Raw genomic sequence first — 27,705 nt, 5'->3', positions numbered from 1 at the left:
GCAGCCTTCAGTTAATGGGTCAAAGACCAGCATACTGAAAATGTTAAAGTACTGGCAAGTATACAACTGACAGGCACTCTTAGATGAACTCCAGCATTATTATTACATGTTGCTGAACAAAAAAGTGAAAATGTCACCTAAAGAAGGATACAGTCTTTATAGACAACTGTTCATGTCTACAATATGATCAATCTCTATCATTGCAACATCACAATATATTACATTTTTTATTACTATTGAATATTTATTTTTATTTTTATCCAGTGAAATGGCTGAAAAAGATAATAATGAGCATATACTGACTGTTCTCAGTTCATTATATAAGTGATAACAACTAACATTAGTGGTGTACTTAACATGTGCTAAAAGCACTGATTTAAGGGTTGTTTTAGCTCTTTTGCCTACTCATTAAAAGATTACCTCCTAGTTAACATATATTTCTTACTAGAACTTAGCTGTAGTAAATATATGTGACTATCAGAATTTTTTTGTGTGTAGAGAAGAGAGCTATTATTTATTGAGCTCCTAATACTATTACAGACAATGTCTTTGTTTAGGCCTCATAACAACCTCGCAGTGTAGGCAACTTCAATCACATGTTACCAATACAGACATTGATGCTTAGAGTGTTGTATGGATGATCAATAACAGTGTCAGAAAGCACACCCAGACCTGCCTGACTCTCAAGTCTTGTTGAGGGCAGAAGGCAATGAGAGGTGGGGTGGGTACTGGATGAAGCTAGTTCATCTGAGGCCCAGTAAAGGAATTTGAGAATGGCCAACATAACAATACTAGAGAGGCCAATCAAGAACACCAAAAGCAAAATGGTCACAGGTAGAATCAAATCAGATTCTAGAGTAAAAAGCAGGACTGGATGGTACAACAGATTGGGAACATATGAAGGTAAGCAGTCTTGGACTCCAGTGGGTACAGGCTGTTTTGGTGAGTTAGATGTCTTTAACTGAGAGGGAGACTGGAACTAAAGTAACAATACGTTTTTCTATTATATAGAACTCATTATATAATTTAATTAAGTAAACATATGTACTGTTCATAAGGTTTATTTCTCAAAACAAAATAAAACAAGATTTGATTGTTCTTCCCCCTAAACAAAATGTCAAGTTGTTATACATTTTTCAAAAACTCCCACAAACATTTCATACTCTCAGTACTTTCTTCTGACAATGCTATGCAGAACAAACTACTCCCTCATCTATGCTCCTGAAGATTTTATACAAGCCTATTTTTATGACTACTTATATGACTGCTTCCCTTGCTAGAAGATGAATCCACAAGGGCAGAGATTATCTTATCACCTTCAAGCCCATAGAAGAAATAAAATGCAGACAAAAACCCAAAAATGTCAATAATTATATTAATGTAAATGGTCTACCAACCCAATTAAAATCCTATGATGTCAAATAGATCAATAAAACAAAGCCAAACTGTGCCTTTCTATAAGAGACCCACTGTAGCCCTAGCTGATTTGCTCAGTGGTTGGAGCATCGGCCCTCAGACCAAAGGGTCGTGGGTCAGATTCATGGTTACTTCCTTTGCAGGCTCAATCCTGGCCTGGGTCAGAGTGTGTGAGGGAGGCAACCAATTGATGTTTCTCTCTCTCCCTCCTCCCTGCCTCTCTTTAAAAAAAAAAAAGACCCACTGTAAATATAAAACATAGGTTAAAGAAAAGAATGGAAAAATATATATTATACAAACACTAGTCAAAAGAAAGCTGGAATGTGAAAAGATAATAACTGAAAATGGATAATTATTAAAATGGACAGTACAGTGATCAGGACCAAAACCATATTTTGGAGGTCTAAATTTAAGATATTGAAATATGTGAAGTCACTCCCATCTTTAAACAGAGCTCTCTGAATCCGCTGAACACACCATTCCTACATCTCACACTTAACAGCTAAATCCTTCAGATAGGTGGTTAAATTCAGTGGGTTTTTTGGTCAACTTCCACTTATTTACCCACCTCTTATTGAAAGAGTCTTTGCTAAGGTTACCAAAGGCCTCCATATATTAAATTGAAAGGCCATTTTCAATCCTCATTTCATTTGATCTTCAGCAGTATATTAGACAACTGACACATCACTCTTAAAATACTCCAATCTCATGGCATCATACATTCTAGGGTTTCTTCTTAGCTCTTTTTTTTTCCATTTTCTATTTTTTTATTCTTCTTGTGGTCAATACATAACAGAGCAGTTGAGGTGTATGATAATCAAAGAATTGTTCATGGTTGAATAAATTTAATACTCTTGCTACATCAGTACAGCATATTAAAAAGTCCACTGTAATATTTAACTCAACTGTTTAAGGCATTTACTGGATTTCTGATATTACAGATTTGAAATATAACATCAGTGGGGTGAGGAATTGCTTTTTAAAAAATCTTTATTGTTGAGAGTATTACATATGTCCCCTTTTTCCCCCATTGACCTCTCCCACCCTCCTCCACTCCCCAGGCCTTCACCACCCTATTGTCTGTGTCTATGGGTTATGCATATACGCATATGAGTTTACTGGTTGATCTCTTCCCCCACCCACACCCTTCCCTGCCTTCCCTCTGAGGTTTGACGGTCTATTTGATGTTTCTATGCCTCTGGGTCTATTTTTGTTCATCGTTTATGTTGTGCATTAGATTCCACATATGAGCGAGATCATGTGATACTTATCTTTCTCTGACTGGCTTATTTCGCTTAGCATAGTGCTCTCTAGGTCCATCCATGCTGTTGCAAATTGTAGGAGTTCTTTCTTTTTTACAGCTGCATAATATTCCATTGTACTAGTATAGTCTTCTTACCTCTTCATAGCCTCCTTTGCAGCCTCATCCTCTTCTACTCAAGCATTATATGTTGGAGTTTTCAAGTTTCATTCTTAGGCCCTTTTCTCTTCTTACTTTATAAACTGTCTCTATATCGTCTCATTCTTGCTAATAGCTGCAAGTCTCATCCATATGACAATGACTTAAAATTTTTATATCCATGTGGCATCTTGCTTAAATTCCATAGCAAGCAGCCTTCTTGACACCCCAGTTTGATGTCTCAAACGTTCCTCAAAATCAACATACTTAGAACTAAACCAACAATATTCCCTCCTGTTGCATTGCTTTTCTCTTAGTAAATAAGATCATTGATCTATTTTCAAAAGCAAAAATCCTAAAATTGTCTGCTCATGTTCTTCCCAGTCAACTGTTTCTTCATATCAAGACCAAAGTGATCTTCTTAAAAAAGCAAATCTGAGCACGTCATTCCTTCTTTAAAGTTTTACAATGACTTTTCCCTTGCTCTTAAAACAAAGACAACAAAGTCTGACCTTTCCCTTCTCTCTAGCCCTTCTTTATCGCAGACACTCTTGCCTTTGTTCTCTTTATTCCAACTATACTGGTCTTTCTCAGTCTCTTCTTCCCATCACAGAGTCCTTGTAGATGCTCCCACTCCACTACTCCTGATCTGGAACACTACTCTCTTCCACCCCCAGATTACTCCTCTCCAGTCTTCAGATATTAGCACAAACATCACGGACCCTGAGAAGGCTTTAACCCCAACAGTATAATATAATATTAACCAAGGGGGTCAGAGAGTTAGCAGGGAAAAAAATGTATGTTTCAAAGAAAGGTTAGAGTAAATTTCAAATATTTATTTTTTTAAAATGTTTAAATTTCCTCTTCATTTTAATTTCTCTTGGTGGATGTTAAAATTACTACTGTCTCATCAAGAAATTAACAAAGCCACTTTATAAACTGAACCCAAATGAACTCATATCTCAGGTCCCAAATAGCAGGTTTGTTTATTTAGTGGCTACATTACCAGTATTTTTCAGTCAATAAATATTTGTTGATTACCTACTGTGGGCCAGACTGTTCTTGGCACTGGAGTGACTTCACAGCAGTGAGGAAAACACCCAAAATTGCTTATCTTTATGGAACTTATATTGTACTGAGGGTAGGGGGCAAATAGGTAATAAAGCAAGTAAATAAAATATACTACATGTCAACTGATGATAAGTGCTGTAGTGAAAAGTATAAATCAAGGAAGATGGAAGTAGCCAGGTGAGCTAGGGCAAGAGTGAGATAGAGTTTGGGGGGAGGGAAGACTGGTGGTTGCAATTATAAATACCCATGATCTCTAAGGCTTTATTGGGATGCTGACATTTGAGCTAAGACCCTCAAGGAGCTGAAGAACCAAAACATAGCTGTGCATCCATTTGCTTTAATGCTAAACGCTTTTTCTGTTGAAATGAAATGGGTCAACAGCTGAATGGCAGAATGACACTGTCTTTATTTACAAGTTACCCTGATTTATTCTAATCAAACCAAAAAGGGGGAAAAGACATTCCAATTATTGGGTACACTCCATCACTGTTGACATATCTGCCTTTTGAGAAAAAAAGTTTAAATGTTTATTTCATTCCCTTATATCACAAGCATTCATTTTTTTTTATATTCTCCATATATTCTCTGAAATCTGTGTTATATTTCAAATGTAGGAAATTTTGTTTAGTTTTAAATGAGCCCAAATTTCATCATGGGCTAAAATTTTAAAACATAAAATGACTGCTGAAACTGAATTTTAATCATATAGATGAATCACAACATGAATTTTAGCTAGGCATGTATTATGGATAAGTCTAGTTTTCTACAGAGAATAATCACATGTTCTAATTACCATTTTGGTTATACGCATAATTAATAATATTCTGTCTTAATGGGACACACTGAATCTTCAGACAGTTGTAAGCTTTCACTATGCACACTGCCAAATCCAACTGTCAGCTGCACTGCCAAACACAAAGGAATCTTGATGTAGTGCTTTTGCATTGATAACAATATGTACATCTTTATACACGATACAATGGAAAATAAATTGCTTTTCTTCCTAAATAATTTTCTACACGCTAATAATTTTATAGTGCTTGATTGATCATTTATCCTAAATTCTATGTATTGGCAAGTTATCTTAAGAGCAATGAATACATGAATGCAGATGTGACCCCAGATCCAAAGAAGAAAACAATTTTGTAGGACTTACTGATTGTAAACTTTCATTTTCACGTAAACAAGCTGTGTGAAGTTCTGATTTCAAGGTTGCAATGTGACTTCGATGAGATGTCATTTCCTTCTCTAAGGTTGCAATTCTGGTGCTTGCAAGCTGGTAGACATCCATGAAGCTTTTAATCATAGCCTAAAGAAATAAAAATAATGTCACATACAATTCAAATAGAGCTGTCCCCAAAGAAGAATTTCCATAATTTGAAAGCAAAATCATTAAAATTTTTAAACAAACTACTTTTCATCTTTCTTTAAAACAATAAAGCTGCACCTCACATTTTATATTGAGATCAGTGACTATTTTAAGACAGTTTGGGGAAAAAATAATTGAGACTTCTTTTTCAGACTATTTATTTAAATAAGATGTACTTTGATCTATTGTGCTTAAAATTTAGAATGCAGTTCTTAAAGATGGCACACTTATTTTCTTTGTAAAGCTAAATTCAAGTTGTAATATGACCCACATTTCCATCTTAATGCACACAACAGATATATAAGCAAAATATTTCAAAATAAGCTAAATTAATAAAATTTTCAATCTACCTTACAAACAAGTGTTCTTAAACAAAAGGAACTGAGATGATCCTGTGATTTTTTAAGAGTAAATGTCATTCCTATATTGTTAAAAAAAAAACCAAACATAATTACATTCATTCATATAATAGAGACGTGCCCTTGCATTATACTATGCATGTATAATAAGTAAGTAATACATGCAAGTGCTGATAACTTTTTCTCTCCCCTAAATAGTAAATATCTGGGGAATTGTTGGACCTCCGTATGACAGATTAACCATATTTTATAGACTTTTTCTTCTAAAGCAACCTGAAGTGAATTTTTAGTCCAAGAATACTATTACACCTTTTCTTAAAGTCTTTTAAAATACTTCAAACATCCTAAAATATAAAAACCCTGGGTTGTAATGTCCAGTAATGACCGAGGCTCGACCAACTGGAAGTCAGTCCTGCTGACTGCTTCTGCTGCAGGCGCGGTGCCCCAGCACTGACTGCTGAGGGGGCCACATGAATCAGGGCCAGAGAGAGGCCTGAAGAGAGAAGCAGGGACTGATCTGTTGCCTCTGTGGCAGCTTTTGATCAGCACTTGCCTCTCTCTTTCTCTCCCAGTCTGGCCAGCAGCCATGCCTCCATTTCTCTTCAGGCCTCCACCAGGGCTGCTGATCAGCCCCGCCTTTCTGATCAGGCCCCGTTGATAGGCCCAGAGATGCTGACTGGCATAGAACCAACCAATCAGAACCAAATCTGGGTCAACTGTGAGAAGCCAATGGCTGCCTAGGAGGCGAAGCTTTTGACGTTGACTGGCATAGAAACCGACCAATCAGAACCAAATTGGCTGGCAGAGGAGGGCAGTTGGGGGTGAGATGAGGCCTGCAGGGGAGGACTGTTGGGGGTGAGATCAGGCTGACAGGGAAGGGCAGTTGGGAGGCAAGATCAGGCCAGCAGGGGAGGGCCATTGGTGGCGAGATCAGGCTGGCAGGGGAGGGCAGTTGGGGGCAACCAGGCCGGCAAGGGGAGGGCAGTTAGGGACGAGATCAGGCTGGCAGGGGAGGGCTGTAGGGGGCGAGATCAGGCCAGCAGGGGAGGGCAGTTGGGGGCAAGATCAGGCCAGCAGGGGAGGGCCATTGGTGGAGAGATCAGGCTGGCAGGGGAGGGAAGTTGGGGGCAATCAGGCCGGCAAGGGGAGGGAAGTTAAGAACGAGATCAGGCTGGCAGGGGAGGGCTGTAGGGGGCAAAATCAGGCCAGCAGGGGAGGGCAGTTGGGGGCAAGATCAGGCAGGCAGAGGCACTTGGGGGTGAGATCAGGCCGGCAGGGGAGAGCAGTTGGGGACAAGATCAGGCAGGCAGAGGCACTTGGGGGTGAGATCAGGCCAGCAGGGGAGAGCAGTTGGGGGCAAGATCAGGCTGGCAGGGGAGAGCAGTTAGGGGCGATCAGGTAGGCAGGCAGAGGCAATTAGGGGTGATCAGGCAGGCAGGCAGAGGCAGTTAGGGGAGATCAGGCAGACAGGCAGGTGAGTGGTTAGAAGCCAGCAGTCCCAGATTGCGAGAGGGATGTCCGATTAGAGAGGGTGCAGGCTGGGCTGAGGGAACCCCCCCCCTCCATGCATGAATTTCATGCACCGGGCCACTAGTAGCAAAATAAAATCCAACATTTCTGAAATATTCAAATATAATATCATATTATTTACAAGAAAAAAATGTTCAAGCCACAGTCACAACTTAGTACAATGGTAAATAATCCAAGAATTTCCAAATTATATTTAATCTAAAGAGTCTAATTTGTGTAAGCTTTGAGAACCATGATATTTGATCAATTCATATGAAGTAATAATTTGGTAACAAAGGTAAGTACCCACACACACAATGTCTAAGAAATAGAAGTAGGTTAGTATTTGTAGGTAAGAGCAAAAAATGTCACACCTTTTTGCCAAAAACAATTCGTATTATCCCTCAAAAATTAAGCTCAGACCCACCTCTTCAAGAAGCCGCTTTTGAGCCCAAAGGCAGTATTGCCTTCTACATGGGTTCTCTGTGAATCCTTGATGCTTGCTTCTATTATTGCATGTATTTTTAGCAGAAATGCATTTGGTTACATGTTTATCTTTACTAGACTAAGAAGCTCCTGAAGCCAGATGTTGTGCCTTATCATCTCTGTATCTTCAGAGATTATAGCGGCCCACGGTGAGCACTTGTCTGAATGAATGAATAAATGAGATGAAAAACCACAGGTTGAAGCCATAGGCTGGTATAAAATACTTTATAGGGCTCTAACTGGTTTGGCTCAGTGGATAGAACATCGGCCTGTGGACAGTAAGGGTCCCAGGTTTGAGTCCTGTCAAGGGCACATGCCTAGGTTGCAGGCTTGATCCCCAGTAGGGGGCCTCCAGGAGGCAGCCCATCAATGATTTTCTCTCATCATTGATGTTTCTATCTCTCTCGCCCTCTCCTTTCCTCTCTGAAATCAATAAAAATATTTTTTAATAATAATTTTAAAAAATAAAATATCTCATAGGAAAAAAATTAAGATATTTTGGAAAATATACTCTTAATATTCTAATGAATAAAGTATTAATCATACTTTGTTTAAGGTGAAAGAAGATACAAAAGCATATCTGTGGGCATAAAAGAAAGGGCAGAGTACAAAAAAGTGGATTCCATCACCCAACACTAACTAAGCATGGTATGACCTCATGTTTGAAAGCATGTCACATGTCCTAGTTTGCCTTATTTTGAGTAATTTCAAGGTAAACTTATATCTAACACTAACACAAAATATTTTCCTAGGTTTAAATAGTATATAAAAATCAGAAACTATAAAATCATATCTATTCCTTCCTATGCTAAGTCTCTCTTCCTCTCTTACAAATTCATTCATCTTCTCCACTGAGATAATGGACCAGGAATCATCATTCCTACTTCAGTTTTTATCCTCACTCTGCCACTTACTAAGCTTTATGTTGTTGGACAATACCATGCCATCTCTCTGAGCCTCCATCTCCTTCCCCCTTGAAATGGGAAGAAGAGTCATTTTTTGCCTGTTTCCAAAACTATTGTAAGGTTTAGATCATTAAAAATCTAATGCAAAGCCATTCTCTTAACTCTAATAAGAGAAATCCCTCTAAAAATGTAATCTAATAAATTTAATTGGCCTTAGCCAGTTTGGCTCAGTGGATAGAGTGTCGGCCTGCGGACCAGGGGATCCTGGGTTTGATTCCATTCAAGGGCACATACCTCGGTTGCAGGCTCCACCCTGGCCCGGGCTCTGGTCAAGGCATGTGCAGGAGGCAACCAATCGATGTGTTTCTCTCACATCTATGTTTCTCTCTGTCTTTCCCTCTCTCTTCCACTCTCCCTAAAAATCAGTGGGAAAATATCCTCAGGTGAGGATTAACCCAAAAATAAATAAATAATAACTTTCATTGGATTATTATTAAAGTGCTGTATTTGTGATGTAGTAATTAGTCTATTTAATTCTGAATTCCCACCCTCACCACTCACACAACACATGGTTGAATGTAAGATGCAAATGGCAGAAGTGTATCACTGGTCATGTTTATTAAGTTATGACAACCATGGTTTAATCCTATCAATTATACAGAAATTTTAATTGACATTTTGGCTAGAAAATATCCAGCTTCCCTGAATCTATCAATTTATCTTTAAAGTAATATATACCTTGTTTTCTTATATTTTAACAAATATATTTTACACTAAATATATTTTATATTTTTAACAAAAGTTCAAACACCCTATTAGGTTAGGAAATTTGCTTTGAAACTTTTTATGGATTTAGATCAATTTTAGAAAAAAAGTTTATAGTTCTAGAAATATTTCCAAACAACTATTTCCATAATGCTTTCTCCATAAAACTCCTTCAAAGGAGTGAGGGTTTTTTTCTGCAAATGTCACTTTACCTTGATGTGGCAGAGTGTGTTTTATTTGGGGAGAGCTTTTTAAATACTTTCTAGATAGGATGCTTTTGGTAGCCACTTGCCATCAAAGAAAAGGTCAACGGATTTGGAACCTTTCTCTTTCTGATAAAGATAATCCCGTAACTGACACTCAAGTTCAAGAGTACTTTGTAGTACTTTTCCACAAGAAAAGCAGCAAGCCTTATATAGAAGATTTTAAAAACTACTTCCTATGTTATTGTAAACTACCATGCTATAAAGATTACACTATGTATGAATTTAATCCATCAATTCTTTTAACCACACGGGATACATAACTGTTCATGTTGAAATACACAGGAAGTAAAGATGCCTCTCTCAACCTCTCTGCATTGTGAAATCCTTCCACCTTTCCCTTAACATACCTCAGAAACATGAATGTCTAAAAAATGGACCAAGTGAAGAAGACACCAGTGGCAACCCATACCACAGGACAAAAACTGTATTTCTTACTTTATTCAAAAATGGAGCAGCTGTTGTCTTGCATACATATATTCAGTCTCCAGATGCAAATGGCAGAAGTGTATCATCCAGAGTGAGTTAAAATGGGAGGGGAGTGGCAGGGGAGAGAAATTTCATATATAGATTTTATTTTATACTAGTGGCCCAATGCATGAAGATTCATACAAGAATGGGACTGTCAGACAGGGTCCCTCTCACCTCCTAAAGACCACCGCAGGTCCTTGCCAAGGGGACCCCTCCCTTCTCAACACGGCCATTTGCTTGTTTACAGGCCAGTAGAAGAGCATCTCTCCAACACTTCACCCTCTTTTAGAAGGCTCCTCGGATTAGGTCCAGCCCATCCAGGATAATCTCGTATTTACTGGTCTTGCCCACCCTCAAGAGCATAGTACACCGAGGGAAGGGTCTTGTGAGCCATTGTAGAATTCTGATTGCCACAACCTAAACCACATGCCTTAACAAAAATTAACTCACAAAACTGATCACAGATTTAAAAGTAAAACATAAAACCAGAAAAGTTTTAGAAGACAATGTGAAGAAAATCTTTGGCATCTAGGGCTTGATGAGGAGTTCTAAGACATGATAGAAAAGCATAATCCATAAAAGAAAAAAAAATCAATAAACTGAACTTCATCAAAATTTAAAACTTTTACTCTATAAAAGATCCTGTTACGAAGATTAAAAGACGAGCTACAGAGAGGGGAACTATTTGCAATATAGACAGCTGACAGGGAAAGTACTTCCAATACAAACACCGGTCTATATTTGCTCACTGGCTGCCACAGCAACACCAGGTATTCTGGGGCCACAGTACAGCCCGGAGCCTCAAAGGAGTCAATGCAACCTGAGGGGCACATGCGCTCAGCTCAACATTCCACTCACAGTCCATCTCACATCCGCCTGAAGTCTGCCAAGGAGGGAGGTGAAGCCCACACTCTACCACCAGGAATCACTGAGTGAGTTGTAAAGTATGGGAGTCAACAAGACCTAGGCTGGATCACCTTTGCCCAAAGGTAGTCTCACTTCCTCCATCGTTCCCATGCTCTGAGGCTTGCCTAGACCCCAGTTCTAACAACAGTTACTAAGTGCCAGACACCACATTAGGAGCTTTGCATGTCCTTCTAATTCTAGCAATAACCCTGTAAGACTCATATTATCTCTACAGAATCAGAAACTGAGGCCCGCTGATACTACTAAGTACCTTAGCCAAGATCACCTAGCTAATAAAGGATGAACTGGGATTCCAATCCATGTCTGCCCAGTTCCAAAGCTCATTCTCATGCTATGTGTTGCAAGTTTATTTATTTTGTTTGTTTGTCTGTGGGCTGTCTGTCATACAAAAGCTCTCAGTGAGGTCAGAAGAATTAATATGGACTTTCCAAGTTTCATAAAATTGCACAGGTAGTCTATCACAACATTCATATGTGTCTATTTTAATCTATGCTCTCTCTCTCTATTGACTGAAAAAGGTAATTTTGCCGTGAAACCAGGATTTTCAAAGATTTCAAACTCAATTATTATACATAGACTCTGAGCTACCAATTTTCCTTTATATAATATAAATAAATATTTACTTCCAGTTAAAGAACTTCAGATGATTTTTTTCTTAGGGGTTTTATTCATTCTGTAGAATGGGTTCAGTAAATATTTGTAACAAATTAATAAATCTCCATTCTATCCAAATATGTTACATATTCTACATTTATGCCAAAATGTCTTTTGATTCTAAAAAAAAATGTAACTTGAAAGGCCGTGAGGTTATTTAAATGACAAAAAATTAAGCTTACAAATTATAGCAAATCTATATTATCCATGCAATAGATTTTGAAAAAAGAGAAAACTGGGAAAAGAACTTCTAGTGTATTTAATTAACTTATACTGTGAAATGACAATGTTTTATGCATCTCTCAACAGCCTGATATCATCAGTGAAAGACTTTAGAAGCAAAATACCACGACAGCGATATTCTAAATCCTACCACACAGGGTTAGTTCATCTGACATATACATTCTGAATGAAATCCATGTATACTGTATACCAGCATATGTACAGAAGGAATGAGATCCCAAGAAGTTATATTTCATTTCCACTCTACCTACTAAGATTGGGGAAGACTTTTATTTTCACATATCTGGAAAATTTTCTGGCAGAAAAATGACCTTTCCTTTATGTATAAACTAGAATTTTGGTGAACCAGACCCTGCCCACCCCCCCCCCCCATACAAGATGTTTTCCCATTCCTCAACAGCCCATTTGTTACCCCACTTGTCCTGGGGGGTTGTATGTAGTACTAGAGTTGCTGTTTTCCTTAGAGACTGGCCTGGCCCACTACTGTCCACTAAATATTGTGAACTCCTATTTACTTAGTAAACATATGTAACTAGCCAGGCTGGTGTGGCTCAGTGGTTGAGCATCGACCCATGAACCAGGAGGTCACAGTTTGATTCCTCCTCAGGTTACATGGCTGGGGTTGTGGGCTCAAGCCCCATTGTGGGCATGCAGGAAGCAGCCAATCAATGAGTCTCTCTCATCATTGATGTTTCTAGCTCTCTCTCCCTATCCTTTCCTCTCTAGCAAAAAAAAAAAAAAAAAAATATATATATATATATATATATATATATATATATATATATATATTTTAAGATGTGTAACTAGATATTTAATGCAATGTGCACACAGATACTGAAATGCTTTTTGGTGTTGATAGTGACAATTATAAGGATAGTAAACTGTTAGGTTATTAAAAGAAAAAATTTAGTTGCAAATGCACAACCTCCTTGGTCAAGCACAGCTGAAGACAACATAGATGTGATGTACATAGTTCAGGTATGTTTTTTTGTTGGTGTTATTTTATGTAAGAAAAAAAGAATCAAAGTTCAATTTTGCCTTTTTGCCATTTGAAATGGCCCTGGACTTGACTTATCCCATCACTCACATGTTTTACTGGCACCACTTCAAGGGAAGTAAACGTAGTAGCTTTTCAGGTATGAGAAGGAGCCTCGTGGGAAACCATACTCGGCAGTGTTGCAGAATACTATTGTGGCAGATATTTTTAAATGGCGTTTCCTTTATATCATGTTTAGACTCTAAACATTTTTTCTGGCCTCCATTCAACCATGGCATATACAACTTAAATGCACCAAAAACAAGACCAATTCTTTTTCTAATACGTTATTTCCAATCAGAATTGAATCAAGGCCAATCCTGAGGCTAAATGCAGCTTCTAGATTGATGATGAGTACTGCTCTTATCTATAATAATAAAAGGGTAATATGCTAATTAGGCCGGATGTCCTTCTGGACAAAGCTGGGCCAGAGGGAAGCCAGCCGGGTCCCCGATGCCTGTGGGCGGCCGGAGGGAAGCCAGCCCGGGTCCCGGGTGCCAGAGGGAAGCTGGTGCTAGCAGCCGGGGAAGGAAGGTCTACTCTTGCATGAATTTTGTGCATCGGGCCTCTAGTAACTAAAGAAAAGCTAACCCGTAAAGAGAGAAAATAAGCCATGCATTTATTAAATGCTAATTTTTATTACCATGATTCCATTCTTATACTGATGTATCAGATGGGTTTGGGAATCTACATGTCTCAGTCAGAGTTATCTACTTCAATAATCCTTATAATCTCTACTGTATAACAAAATTCACTTAAGTATGTTAAACTACATCTCTGAAAAATATTGTTACTATAGTGTTTTAAGGACAAATTGGTTCTAAGATGCTCTGTGATATTCAACTAAATCAATGAATTTACTTATGAAGGAACAAATAAGAGTCCCATGAAATCCCACAGAGACCACAGTTTACTTTACTCACAATATCACAGAGCTTCTGGAGCTGAAAAGTTCCTACCAATCATTTAGTTCAACCCCCAGTTTGCAAATGAGGAATCCCCACATTTGCAAACTGGGGTTGAACTAAATGAGCTACTTAGAGGCTGAGACTCAAGCCCAGATACTTCCCATCTCTATTTTCTGACAATAACACTTAGAGGAAAGGGAAGTGTTAGCTACATAACCTTCAAGGCCTCTCAAACGCCACCTCCTCTCTGAAGCCTCTCCTGATTTTCTCAGCATGAACAAATGTATCTGTACCTCTCCTGCAGCAACCATGCTTTCCATGTCATATCATTCTGAAATGTCATGCCCCCTCCCAAAGATTTTCGAGTCACCTTTGTATCCCAGAGCGTAGCACAATGCCTTGAACGTGGTAGGTGCTCGGTATGTCACTGAATGGTGTCAGCCACATCCAAATCTAAATGACCAAGAGAGCTGGTCATTTTACTTTTTTCAAACCAATTTCCTGGTTCACATTTAGTCTTTAAATGTTCTCAAATGACATTTTTATTTTCCCTCTTTTGAAGCAAAGGACACTGTGGTTCCAAGGCTCCTATGGATTACCAGGAATCGGGTGTATCAACGACCAGGCCCTTGGACTCCCAAGTGACCTTGTTCTCCTTGCCTAGGTCACCTGTCTAGGTACCAGGAAAGCTGGCTTTTCCAGACCCTTTAGGATGCTGCATTACCTTCTCTAATGGGAACAAATTAGAAGGACAGGTAAAAAAAGATCAACAGGTTAAGTGTCAAGGAATTTCATCCATTCTGCTTTCAGGATATTAAGTAGGAGGGGCCCCAAAACAATGTCTTGGGGGATTTCTAGTCACATGGAACAAAATTGTGCCTTTAGCTTGCATTAATTAGACTTGAGCCAAATAAAGCCTATTAGAGTCATAGCTGATTCACATATAACACAACTGTTAAAGTCTCTGAGTTTTCAGGCACAATTCCTTCAGAACCCAAAACAAAAAAAGCAAGAAATACTAAACATTACATTTTAATTTTACTAAAAAAGCACTATCCCACAAGATGAATGTGCTTCCCTATAAGAAAAACAAAGGCTGGCATTAAAGCCATAACATGTTACTTGTGTGGAATCTGTTTTAGGAAGCTGATGCAAAATCTTATTTGAACCTGGGAACCAGAGGAGTTTGGACTCAGGATTTTTTGGACTTGGGAAACAGGGGCATTTACCATAAACTAAGTAACACTGGGGATCTGGGACAGCACTCTCTAATCCAGTGGTTCTCAACCTTTCTAATGCCGCGACCCTTTAATACAGTTCCTCATGTTGTGGTGACCCCCAACCATAAAATTTTTTGTTGCTACTTCATAACTGTAATTTTGCTACTGTTATGAATCGTAATGTAAATATCTGTGTTTTCCAGTGGTCTTAGGCGACCCTGCTAGCGGTTCTCAACCTGTGGGTAATGACCCACAGGTTGAGAACCGCTGCTGTAGAGCCTAAGACCATCGGAAAACACAGATATTTACATTACGATTCATTAACGTAGCAAAATTACAGTTATGAAGTAGCAACGAAAATAATTTTATGGTTGGGGTCACCACAACATGAGGAACTGTATTAAAGGGTGGCGGCATTAGAAAGGTTGAGAACCACTGCTCTACTCAAATACATTCTACCTCAAAACACTTAAATAATCACACTGAGGGGGGTAAACTAAGACTAAGAAGAGCCTGACATAGGTTCTTCTCAGGTTTTGCCTCCAAGACATCAGCTTTCTGAGCATTTTGTTGCTACCCATCGTTCAATGCTAACAAGAAATTTAACCTCTTACTTTGCATTAATTAAAAACGTGGTGATAACATGAGACACCCAGAACTTTCAAATAATAGTTTCACTTGATAAAGAATCATAGCATTATTCAACTTACTAGTATACACTCTATCTCAGTGATAATAATCACAACTGCTATCTGTTGAGAGTTTTGTGAAAGACACCTGCACTAAGTCCCCCAAATACTTATTTTTCTACTCTGTCCTAAGACATAATTTAATAAATGCACACGGTTAAACTGCATGTTTTAATTTAGGCATGATTTCATCCTCGATTTTAGAACATGGAGTTTCTTCTTTTAGATTTTAAATTGCATGATAAAATCCTTCTACCAGATAATCATTCAACCATAGACCTAAGGTCTGAGGACTTTTTAAGCTTTATTTGCAAATATAGAACTTGGGTGTCTTTGAAAAAGGTCATAAAAGGCTTCCTCAATGTCAACTTGCTAAACACCCAACCGCATGAACAGAACCAGGTGCTTCAGGGCTGTTTTCTAGGTTCTCCTGTGAAGCCGGAGGAAGTTATACCGAGCCAGGTTCATTTTGATGAATATGCATTATAAAACAGAGTCCGAACAAAGCACTGTCCTGCAGCACTGACGAAAATCTACCTGCCCAATGTGCGTTAAACAGCCCTCACTCAGAAGTTAAAATATCTTAGATTGTCTCAGAATATCTCAGGTTCAGTGTTATATCTCTTTCTAGTCAGTACTATGATATTTTGGGCCATTAAAAAAAGGGGGTAGGGGAAGCTACTACTAATATTAATAGAAGGCTCTGAAACTGAAAAGCATTTAAAGCTTCAAAATTACTCACTCTGCCTTTCATAGGTTACTTCACATGCAGCACTTATGCAACCTTAAATAAAATATTTTTAAACTGTGATTCTGACAATGTCAAGTTGAAATGAGTGGGGAGAGGAAGATTCACTATCATTTTTAAAGGTTTAGGGTCATTTTTAGTTCTCTTTTTCAATCCAGTCCCACCCCACCTATCTCTCTCTCTCTCTCTCTCTCTCTCTATATATATATATATATATATATATATATATATGTGTGTGTGTGTGTGTGTGTGTGTGTATATATACACACACACATATATATATATGCACATACACATATACTAGTACACATATATATGTATGTTTTACATATATGTATATATATTGTATACATATTTTATGTTATATATATATACTCACACATGTGAGAGTAATAATGATCTGTTTAATAAAATTTAAGGCATCTGTAGAATTACAAGAAATTACTCTTGCAGTTTTAGACTGAAAGATTTACTGCATTTCCCTTAATCCTTAAGTTGCATATTATCTGCTGTATTTTCCCCTAACTGCTGTCACTTAAATTGTCATGTGGAATAAGGGCAAATCAGGGTCAGTTTATATAAGCGGCATCAATCTGAAGAACTTCATTAGTCTTTATTTCAAGGCATTATGCAAAGAAAACTGACATTAAGAGAGCCTTAACTGACAGCAAATGAAATCAATCAGCAAATCACTAAGCCATAATAAACTCACTCAATTTGTAGATAACCCTTCCTTTTCCAGGTCTTCACCTAGGCAGTCCATCAAACACTGTTTTTTGTCCAAGTAGCTGAAATGAATAGCAATTCTGTTGCAGCACTTGAAAGTTCAAGTGCTCACAGGCCTCAGTCTCTCAATAATAAGCATTAAAAGGTGTTATCAAATAGGGTTACACTTATACTTATATAGGCTTCCCCCTGCCCCCAACCACCATCGCCACCACTAAATAAAATAAAAAAGTGCAAAGCAAATAGGGAGGGGAAGAAAAGAAAGGATGAAAGAGGGTGTTGATACCAAAACTGCTCAAATGACTGACCTGCTTGGCCAAGGTATCCCGAAAAGTCTTCCTGTTCATAGAAAATATTAGGAGAAGATACAGATTGAAGACCAGAAGGTATAACTCACAATGACTATAACCGATCTTTAAATGCTACTATTTAACTGGATAATAATTATTATCCCAATTAGCAACACATCCTTAAAACCAGTTCTTCTGTACACACTAACATTTTGATTCACACAATATTTCGTTTCATTTCGCCTTGCTTACAGCTCTGTTACCAAGAAATTCTGAAGAAACAATATATGCTTGTGCATAAGGAAATCTTCAGAGAAGAATTCCAAAATTTTAACTGGCAAATAAAAATGTCTTTCTAACAATATTACATGAGAAAACATTGTTTTCTCTTCCTGGTGTCAACAGGAAAATAAACAAATAATACACTAATACTTTTTTTGTTGCTGTTAATCCTCACCCCAGGATATTCTTTCCATTGATTTTTTTAGAGAGAGTGGAATGGAGGGAGGGGGAGAGAGAAAGAGAGAAACATCGATCTGAGAGAGATACATTGATTGGTTGCCTCCTGTGCACATGCCCCCATTGGGGCTGGGAATTGAACCCAAGACTCTTAGGTTCCCGGGCTGATGCTAACCACTTAGCACCACCAGTCAGGGCAACACACTAATTCTTATATTCATCCTCAAAGTAGGCCTCAAACCTAGGACATTTAGATGCCTCACTGGCACAATTTATATTTCTGGAACTGTAGACTACAGCTGTAAGCAGCTCTATGAGACAACGGATGGCATTTTCCCATCAAAATAAATTTATTCTCAGATAAACTATATGACTTTTCCAGCTAATTGTGTTTCTCTAACAAACACTCTTTTCTGAGGAAGTACTTTCCAACCATTGAAGAAGGTAGCATTTCAACATCCTGTTTGATTCTACAACCCAATTCTAGTCACTTTACTTTTACTTTAGAAGATATTTTTATTTTAGAATTTATAGTACAATAATGAGGTAAATCTATATTTGCTAACAAAAAAAAAACCCATGATATGCTATTACATTTTAAAAAGGTTTACAAAACAGTGTGGCCCAGTTATTGTTTAAATATAGGTAGACATATTATATTTAAATGATATGTACATGTGTTTGCATTTATGACTAAAAAATAACTATAATAACTACAAGAGCATATACCAAAATGTTAAAACCAGCTATCTCTGAATGGCAGAATTTTAAATGATCTTAAATTTTCTTCTATGTTTTAAAGAGTCTAATTTCTTATTGTCATGATCATGTATAACTTTTATAATTTTTTGAAAGTTAATTTTCAATATTAGCAACATTTCTATGAAGTTGTAGTGGTGTGCGTGTTTTAATCCTCACTCAAGGTTATGTTTAGAGAGAGAAAGGGAGAGAGAAAGAGAGAGAAAAACATCAACCAAAACTGACAGCTAGGCATGTGCCCTGACCGGGAATCAAACTCCCAACTCATGATGAACAAGACGATCTCCAACCAACTGAGCCACTGGCCAGGGCTGAAGTTGTAGTGTTTAAAGGCAAATGCCATTACACAGCTGAGCACTTTATACTACTGTTATATTATTACAGTTTATACCTATAATAATGAAGCAGCATAATAAAGTTTTAATTTCAGTATATATTCTTTTTATTTAAAAAAAAACAGCATTTGACATATTTAGCAAGATTTCCATTGAAAATGGCTGATTTTCCCGTTTTAAAAATTAATCAGTTATCTGAAAATTCACTTATATTGTTGAAATAACATGAAGGAGAAAATATCTAAACAACACAATCTTTCAAGTAAAATTGCCTAGCATCTCTGTAATTTCCAACTATGCCAGAAAAGGAGAAATTTCTTGTAATTTCTTGTACAGCAATTAGAAGACTGCTACACTAAGTAGCAGAGAACACATGTAAAAAATTACCAAGAGTGAGTCTTGATATTTTTATTCCCTGACAGTTTAGAAACAGATAATTATTTCTTTCTTTTACACATAAAAGATAAGAACAAAATTCCCTTCAAGATGCTCTTTTTGGTTTAACTTTATAAATACAACAAAATAGCTGGAAGTAATTTCTATGCCTGGAAAATAAGTATAAGTGTAAAAAACTATGGTATCCCTAAAGTCGTGGGTATAACACATAACAACAACAAAAAAAGCCATACCAAATAAGGACTATATAATGACATGGTGGGTTAGAGGTGATTAAGGGATTACTGTATTTATTATGGTGAGGACTCTGCTGTTTAGAATCTTCATAAATAAGTGGTTTCACAATGAAGCCTTCCTAATGAAGTGTTTATAAACACGTATTTGTAAAGTGTACTGTTTCCAGAGGTAGAGTTATTCTGCACTCAGCCTTTAACGCCTTTTATGAGATGGTTCGGGGAGCTTTTTCTTTCTAAATGAGTGGGCCCAGAGTAAAAAACTGATATCAAGTCTCTCGACTTCGGCGAAGCAGCTTCCTGCGCCAACCTGCCCAGTGTCTGAAATCAAGGATTCCGCCCCACACCTGCTGGGCCTCCTGTGCGCAGGCCGAGCTCTGAGGACGTGGCAGTGAGCAGCACCACGTTCCCGGCCTGCGGACCTTTCACAGGAGGGGACAGCTAACAAATAAATGCTGAGTGTTTACAACGTACCTGTCACTATTCTAAGCACTTCAGATGTACTAACCCACTCACTCGCCAGTCACACGGACACGGAGTTAGAAACCTTCTTTATCACACCTTTACACATGAAGAGGCCAAATAAGCAGTTTAAGTAACTTTCCCAGTTAACCTCTTTTGGATTCCTTTCTCTCCACTATTTCCACACAAATGAAATTGTACTCTACAGACAGACCCTGCCTTTATTCTTTATTCTTTCCCTCCCTTCTTTCCTCTCTCTCTCTCTCTCTCCCCCTCTCTCTCTCTCTCTCTCTCTCTCTCTCTCTCTCTCTCTCTCTCAGAAAAACACACACACACACACACACACACACACACACACACACACACAAAACAGTAAGCCTAAGCAATGGTTTACAAAAGGCAGAAAGGCATGATTAAAAGCATGAATGGACCAGTTACCCTACTCACTGGATATGTGACCTTTAGCAATTTACTTCATCTCAATAAACTGAGCTTCTTTCTTTATGAAATAGACAAAAGCAGAGCCCCTATTATTCATAAGGTTGTTGCAGGTATTAAATGAGACAGTATATGTAAGGTGCTTAGCACAGTTAACTGGTACAGAATAAGCATCCAACAAACGTTAGCTATTGATATTGTTACTGGCTTATTATTGAATGAGGATGGAGACACAAACATTTATTGCATGCATGCTAATATTTGCTCGATATTAAATTATTACATAACAGCTATTTAAAAACACAAAATTCAAAGTATAAGATAATGAGTAACAGGTTATTATCTTTATACAGTATGGCAAAATGTTTCTACTATGAAGTCCTCTGCGTTCGCACTACACTGGACTTTTTAGCCACAGCTCCTTTTCCCCAGTACTCTGGTAGATGGATGTGCTGTTACCTGGGAGATAAGAGCACGGATACAGTAGTTCTAAACTTTCCATAGAAGCTTAGGCAAAACGTTTTATTGGCCATATAGCCTCAATGGAACATCCAGTAACATGGAAAAGTAAGTAGGGAAGTAACACTGATCTTGATCAAAATTATTTCAAGCTTTTGAAGAAACAAGGGAGACTAAAAGAACCAAATGGAAAGATATAGAGAAAGATCCTAGAGAAGCATTCCTCAAAATAAAACACACCACATGCCCCTTCAAAGTAAAGGAAACCAGCAACTATTGCTTATTTTATGTTTACGGGGGTCCCAGAACGGCTGCACAAAGAACAGCCACCAAGCATTGCCTGCTTTCCTTGTGCGAGGCACTGTGCTCTCTATGTACATGCATTGCCTCGTTCAATCCTACTACAAGCCTGAGAAAGGGGTAGCATAACACTTTTTTATAGAAATGGGTATCATTACACTTCTTTTTACAGAGAAGGAAACTGAGGCTAAAAGCTAGCAGATCTCAGAGACTACTTGAATTGAATTTTCTCCTGAAGAAGAGCCTCAGTCACATGTTCTTCTGTGTCCGGAGATGAAAAGGTAGTCCCCTCATCCTCTTCACCTCTCAATCGTGCTCACTGGCCTTCCTTCTGTACAAACTTATACCCATAATGAAGCTTTCCCTGTTGGAAAAAGACAGACAGGGCTGTCTAGGAAAACTGCAGCACCCACCGCTCTGAATGAGGGCTGTGCAGGTTGGCCAAATAGTCCATACACTACCACAACCTGCAGAGTGATGCCCTCTTCATCATAACCGAAGGGCGTGCACTCACTGCACACTCCACTCCACCAGCACTGAGCACAAAACTAAACAAACACTGGATTCCTGAATATGCAGCCGCACTTGGCAGAAATACACACATTTACATACTGTGAGAAGGTAAAAAGGAGAGTTCTATAACATTAGCCTGTCAAATGAAAACAAAACCTTTTATCTGTGAATTTGTCTACAGTACAGCATAAACTATGACCTACATCATACAAAGATGCAGAATGAACATTTTTGTAAATGTAAGAAAAACTCCACTATAGATTTAAAAGATGTCACTCTTACCATTTAACACAGGTGTCTAGATTTCTTTGTGTCAGATTTTTATCAGTTAAGGCTCTGCAGTCAAACACACCTAGACTTACATCCAGGCTCTGGGCCTTGCTGTTTACTTGCTGTTGGTTTTAGGAGAGCTACCTAAACTCTAAAATGGAGATAATGCCATCTACTTGACAGGTTCATTGTGAGAATTACATGAAATCATGTATTTAAAGAGCTAAGCATGATACCTGGTGCATAGTACGTGCTCACTGAAATGGTACTATTGTTACAATTAAGGTTGTCAGTTAATCTAGTGCCTTTCTTCGCAAAGTATTCAAAGCATATCACCAACTACGTGTGTGAGGGCATGTGGGTGTGGGTGTCTGTGTGTATGTGTGAAACACTATTATGGCCCAAATTATCTGCTCTTCTCTGTGTGGAATACTAAACCAAAATATATTACTACTAAACTGTAATGTATATTACAGCATGGTAATGCAAAACTCACCCAAGTGTTTAGATACATGGTAACGTGCCTAACTATTTTTATTAGAACTTGGAAAAAATCATAGTTTAACATATGGGTCTATACATTTCCTTCTTGCTATTCACAAATGTCAAAACCACATAGAGTTCATGGTTTGCCCAAAAATAGCATCCCAAGGAATCAGTCTCTTTCCAAATCACCCAAATCCAGAGTTAGGGGGAAGTCTTTATTTTTGAATTATGAAAAGTATTAAACCTTATAAGTATCTGAATCAAGACAGCCAAGTAAAGGATTATTTTATAACCACTAGAAAAATCTCATATCATACTGTGCTCAGGGTTACAGTGAATTCGTAAGTAATGATAGTCAAATTTAAAATGTACATCTTAATCTTGTATTAAATAATGGTACAGTATTGTAGCCTATATCTGGAAATAAAAATATTTTATGCTTAGTTTTACAATTACACATATTTAAAAATACTGATTGACAACCTAATAAAAGAAACAACTAGTGCTTATTTTTTCTTTGTAAAGCACTAATTTGAGTATTAGTAACAAATTAAATCAGGGTATGGAACATGTAGAAAAAATGATCATAACACCACTTGGACTGACACTAATTTTGTACAAAATTAAAATTTCACAGGGCCATAAACTGAAGAATGGAAGTTTATTTCAAACCTCAAAGTGTGAAACACAGACTGAGTTTTAAAATATTTGTCTTTTAAATATAATAAAAAACCTAGAATGCTTTTAAACAAGGACAACCTCTTCTGATACATCAGGCTCCCTATGGTTTAAATAATGTTCATACATTTTTCTAGTAAAGGCACTAGATATTTTAAGGAGAATAAAGCAAATATTAAATTTTGTTTTGTCTCATTAAAAAAAAAAACTTTAAACCTAACTAATAAAATGATACAACAGTAACCTAGAATGGAAAGATACATGCAACATCTGAAAAGAATTATGTTTTTTAAAATAATATTCTTTATTAAGTTTTTTCTTTAAATTATTTGAGATTTTATGATTTGGTGCTTTGAGTTCCATAAATGAAATAACCCAGTTTGCACATATAATGTTCATTAAAACTAAACATTAAAAGGCACAATACTCTATATTGCCAAGCACAATTCTAGACTTGCTGAAATTAAATAAATCCCCATGTAAGAAATGTTGGATATACTTTGGAACTAACATTGAAAATTTTCAAATATCTCTCCTGATAATTTTATCTAAAGTGATTTATTTTAAAACAGCAAGAGCTACAAATTGAGATGAGCTTAAAAAGATAACAGCCTAGCATCTTATTGTCCTCTGCTGATAAAAAAAAAAAAAAGTAATTTTTTAAACTTACTTAGCTATAAAAGACTATTTTCCTTGGTAAAAAAAAAAAAAATACTTTTTGGGATTATTTAACAGGCTGGATCAAGGCTTTAAAGAAAAAAATTATTTGTGAAATATAGTGTTACATAATGGAAGAAAAATTATTTGCATCTCCATTATGTTATTCACAATACTTTGAGGTTTTCATTCTCTCCAGTTACTACATTTTATTTTTCTACACGTCTCAGTAGCAAACAATGTTATTTAGACTCTAACCTGGCACGCTACAACCTCTGGCCCGCCCTTGAGCCCCTCCATTGCAAAGGTCTCCAGGTGCAGTTTGGGTAGCTGCAGGGTGAAGTCATTCCTACTTGCCGCAGTCCGTGACAGCGAGATCTGATCTCTGACCTAAAGGGAAAAAAACAGCATCAATGGTAATTCCCCTTCAGACACATTAACTGGGATGAACTGGGTCCCCTTGAGCCCACTGAGTGGACTTGCATTGATCGCTGGACCTGAAATCCATGAATAAATTTAGGACTAATTGATTTTTCGTTGCAAATAAATCTCTAATTCAGAGTGCTGGGGGAGAATGTTAAGAAGAAAAAGCATCCTCCTGCTTGAAATGAGGGAGGGAAGAAGAGTCACTGGAGCTCTTCTGATCAAGAGGTTTTGAATTATTTTTCACTGTTCCTCCCTGAAAAGAAAAAGGAAAGGGGAGGGGGGGAATCCACAAAATCAAAAACAAACAGTAATCTCCTAATTATTATCACTTTCTTAATAACATGTTTAATTTAACTGGTATTAACTGATATATATTGGACAAGATAATTATTAGGTATTAGTCTTTGGGAAAAAACTTCTATAATATGTACTCTGGAATAAAAACAAATGCACTCAACAAACAAGGATACTTAAAAATATACCAGTAAGAGGTTTTGTTTGCCCTTTTTACTCTTATAAACTTGAGTGTTATCAATTAAATACATATAAACCAACTCAATCATGCAACTTCTAAATAAGGTAATGGATAGAATCAGTAGAATGTGTACTGTTTTTTAAGTGTTCAGAAAGGTAACAATACAAACATTTCACAGATACATGAGAAATAAAAATTCTCTGGTCAGTATAGGAATCACATGCAGTTGATATTACACTGCCACCTTCTGGACAAATGAGAAAATACTCACAATATAATACAAATACTAGATATCAGAAAACATTCAGAAACAGATAATTTTCACTTTTAATTTCCAAACTTAGTAAAAGCCTTTAGAATTCCACAGTTTAGTGTACTTTTAAGATCAGTAAGCTCTCATTTTTAGTCTTATAGATTAATGATAGGAGTTTTCATATATAGGCAAATTTTCTAACTTTCCTTATGCCTGAATTAGTTTTAAAATGTTATCTCTATGCTACCATACACTTGATAAATGTTATACAACTAGCTTAGAGTCACAGAATAAAGAGTTTTTATAATCTTTTTAGCAAAGGTAAAAAGAAGGAGAATTATACAAATAACATTAATTGCTCAGATACTAGTATTTAATCTCTACTTTTACCTGAGCAACTTCAAATGCAACTTGGCAATACAGAGTGGGGCAAAAGTAGGTTTACAGTTGTGAGCACATGAAACACAGTTTATTCTATTATTATTATTTATTAATTATTGTATTATTTTCCATACGAATAACTGTAAACCTACTTTTGCACCACACTGTATATGATAGAAAACCTGTCCTTCATTTTTCCATTCTACATGAGCAGCTTATAAAACCGTTGAATCATTTCTTATTTTATAAATGAACTATCATACTATGTAGAGTTTCCTTAAACCAGCTAATACACAAACATATGATGACATCTTTAATTGTTCATGCTAATCGATGGGTATAAAAACCCATATACTGCCAAGTTGATCTGAAGAACTTCTGTCAACGTGTATGCTGTAAAGTATACACTATAAGGCGACTTTTATAACAGTGTGAGGACTATATGCACACTACAGTCCCAATTCAGAATATATTTTTATCTGTAACAAACATTCTCCAGTCTTCAGTCAGAATGAGAATGTTATTGCACTTATTTAATGTAACAGAATATATCACATTTTAAAAATATATTTGCCTTAGGTTATATTTTATATGTATGGATACCTTCTCGTGCTTTTCTTTTTGTCACCAATGTGCACTCAGATAAAAGAAAACATTAATGTGGATTAAGGTACTGAGAATTTATCAACATCAAACCACTGGTGTTTTGCCTTCTACCCTTCTGAACCATAGTCAATAGATCTAAATATTTTACTGCACCCAGGCCAATTCATTGTTTGATGTTTAAAAACTCACCCAGAATCAAAGAAAATTTATTAAATTTGAGCCCCCAAATGAGATACTATTAGCTTTGAAAGTCAAGTTTAACTGTGATATTGATGATTCTCTTTTTTCTGCGACAAAATTCACTAGGGAAATCCTGGATGTCAAAGTACAAAAGCAGATTGCTAATACGGGCAAAGGAGGGTGGGGGACTCTGAGCAGTGTAGGTATAATCCACAGCACAGTTCCAGCACTGGGGGTCCTTAACCCCGTTAATACCAGGCACCATGCTTCATCTGTGAAGCTGGACATACAGCAACAGTATTGTATTCTCTAAACAACTTCCTCAACAACATTAAGCTGGGCATTTGGCATTTAAAACTGTGATTTATTGTCAAATTAACATTTTCACTAAACATTATTTAATTTGGCAAATTAAATAATCCTGTTTTTAGGGGGGAAAAAACAACAAAATGCAGCTGTTTTGCTAAATCTAATGATGAGCATCACCATTACTTTATTTGAATAATATACATTTGTTAATATATTATGAATTATAAATTATCTGTTCAATGTTGACAGTGCCATCAAGAGACAGTGACCCTAAGACATATGTAAAACTTTAGACCATAAAAAAAAGAGACAGTGGCCCATGATATATAATAGATCTACTATCGCAAATATTTCTTCTAAAAGATAAGAATTTTTCCACTTTTAAATTAAAGCAAAACTTTGAGAGCAGGCATTTAAATTTATCCAAATATGTCTAGAAAAGGGTTGTTTTTTTAAGTCCTGAAAAGGGATTGGCTAGGAATTCCTTTATTTTAATGGGTAATGGAAGTGAAAGCACCATGTTGAGAGAATACAAAACAGTGACACTAGGACAAATAAAAAGTGTAACTGTCGCAAAGGAGCAAGAAGGAAAGGCGACAAGAAACAGGAAAAAGTGAAAAGAAAAGGAGAGACTGTTGAGAAAGAATGCAGAAGGCAGTTTGAATTTCAGGGTGTGAACAAGAATAAACAGGGCAGAAATTCAACACAAAACATTAGAAAAAGAACTCTCCCCTTAATGCATTAAATTTGTCCATGAAACATACACACAGAGAGAACAGGCAGGCTGAGAACAGAGTAACTAAGATCAGAAAAGAGAGAAGTGGGATTTCTTTAGCCACTACCCACTGGATACAAAAATAATTCCTATCAAAAATGAGAATCTAAAGTAAGTTGCTCTACTGTCAAACGTTCTGAAATAACAATATTAGAATAGTAAAATTACATTTTCCCTAAATGGAAAAGTATGTTCATCTTTTAAAATACAGATTTTAATGTGAATTAGGGTTAAAATAACCACTGTCACCTGTCCACAAATTACATTATAATTTCAAATTGATTTAAAATTATAGTTTCAAAAGACAATCCTTGATGTGAGCAATAACAAATATATATGCAATGTTTTTTACTTCAAAATGGCTAACTTCATTTTTAACATATAGTGATTTTTTTTCATAG

At 36.9% G+C, this 27,705-nt stretch overlaps 1 protein-coding gene across 4 annotated transcripts in view; it reads right to left on the bottom strand.

Annotated features, from left to right (window-relative positions):
* CCDC171 (coiled-coil domain containing 171) overlaps nucleotides 1–27,705 on the bottom strand; it is a 253,621-nt gene that overhangs the window by 39,371 nt on the left and 186,545 nt on the right. For all 4 annotated transcript variants that reach the window (XM_079790672.1, XM_079790674.1, XM_079790673.1 and 1 more), the window contains 2 exons: nucleotides 24,158–24,289; nucleotides 5,043–5,195 (listed from right to left, as the gene is read on the bottom strand). In XM_079790672.1, the coding sequence (XP_079646798.1) occupies nucleotides 5,043–5,195; nucleotides 24,158–24,289 (285 nt within the window). The remainder of the gene's footprint in view (nucleotides 1–5,042; nucleotides 5,196–24,157; nucleotides 24,290–27,705) is intronic.

Source organism: Cnephaeus nilssonii (genome assembly GCF_951640355.1).
Source record: "Cnephaeus nilssonii genome assembly, chromosome: 14".
Lineage (NCBI taxonomy): Eukaryota > Metazoa > Chordata > Mammalia > Chiroptera > Vespertilionidae > Cnephaeus > Cnephaeus nilssonii.
The sequence above is the reverse complement of the archived record's forward strand: the minus strand, read 5'-3'. Positions and strand labels throughout refer to the sequence as shown.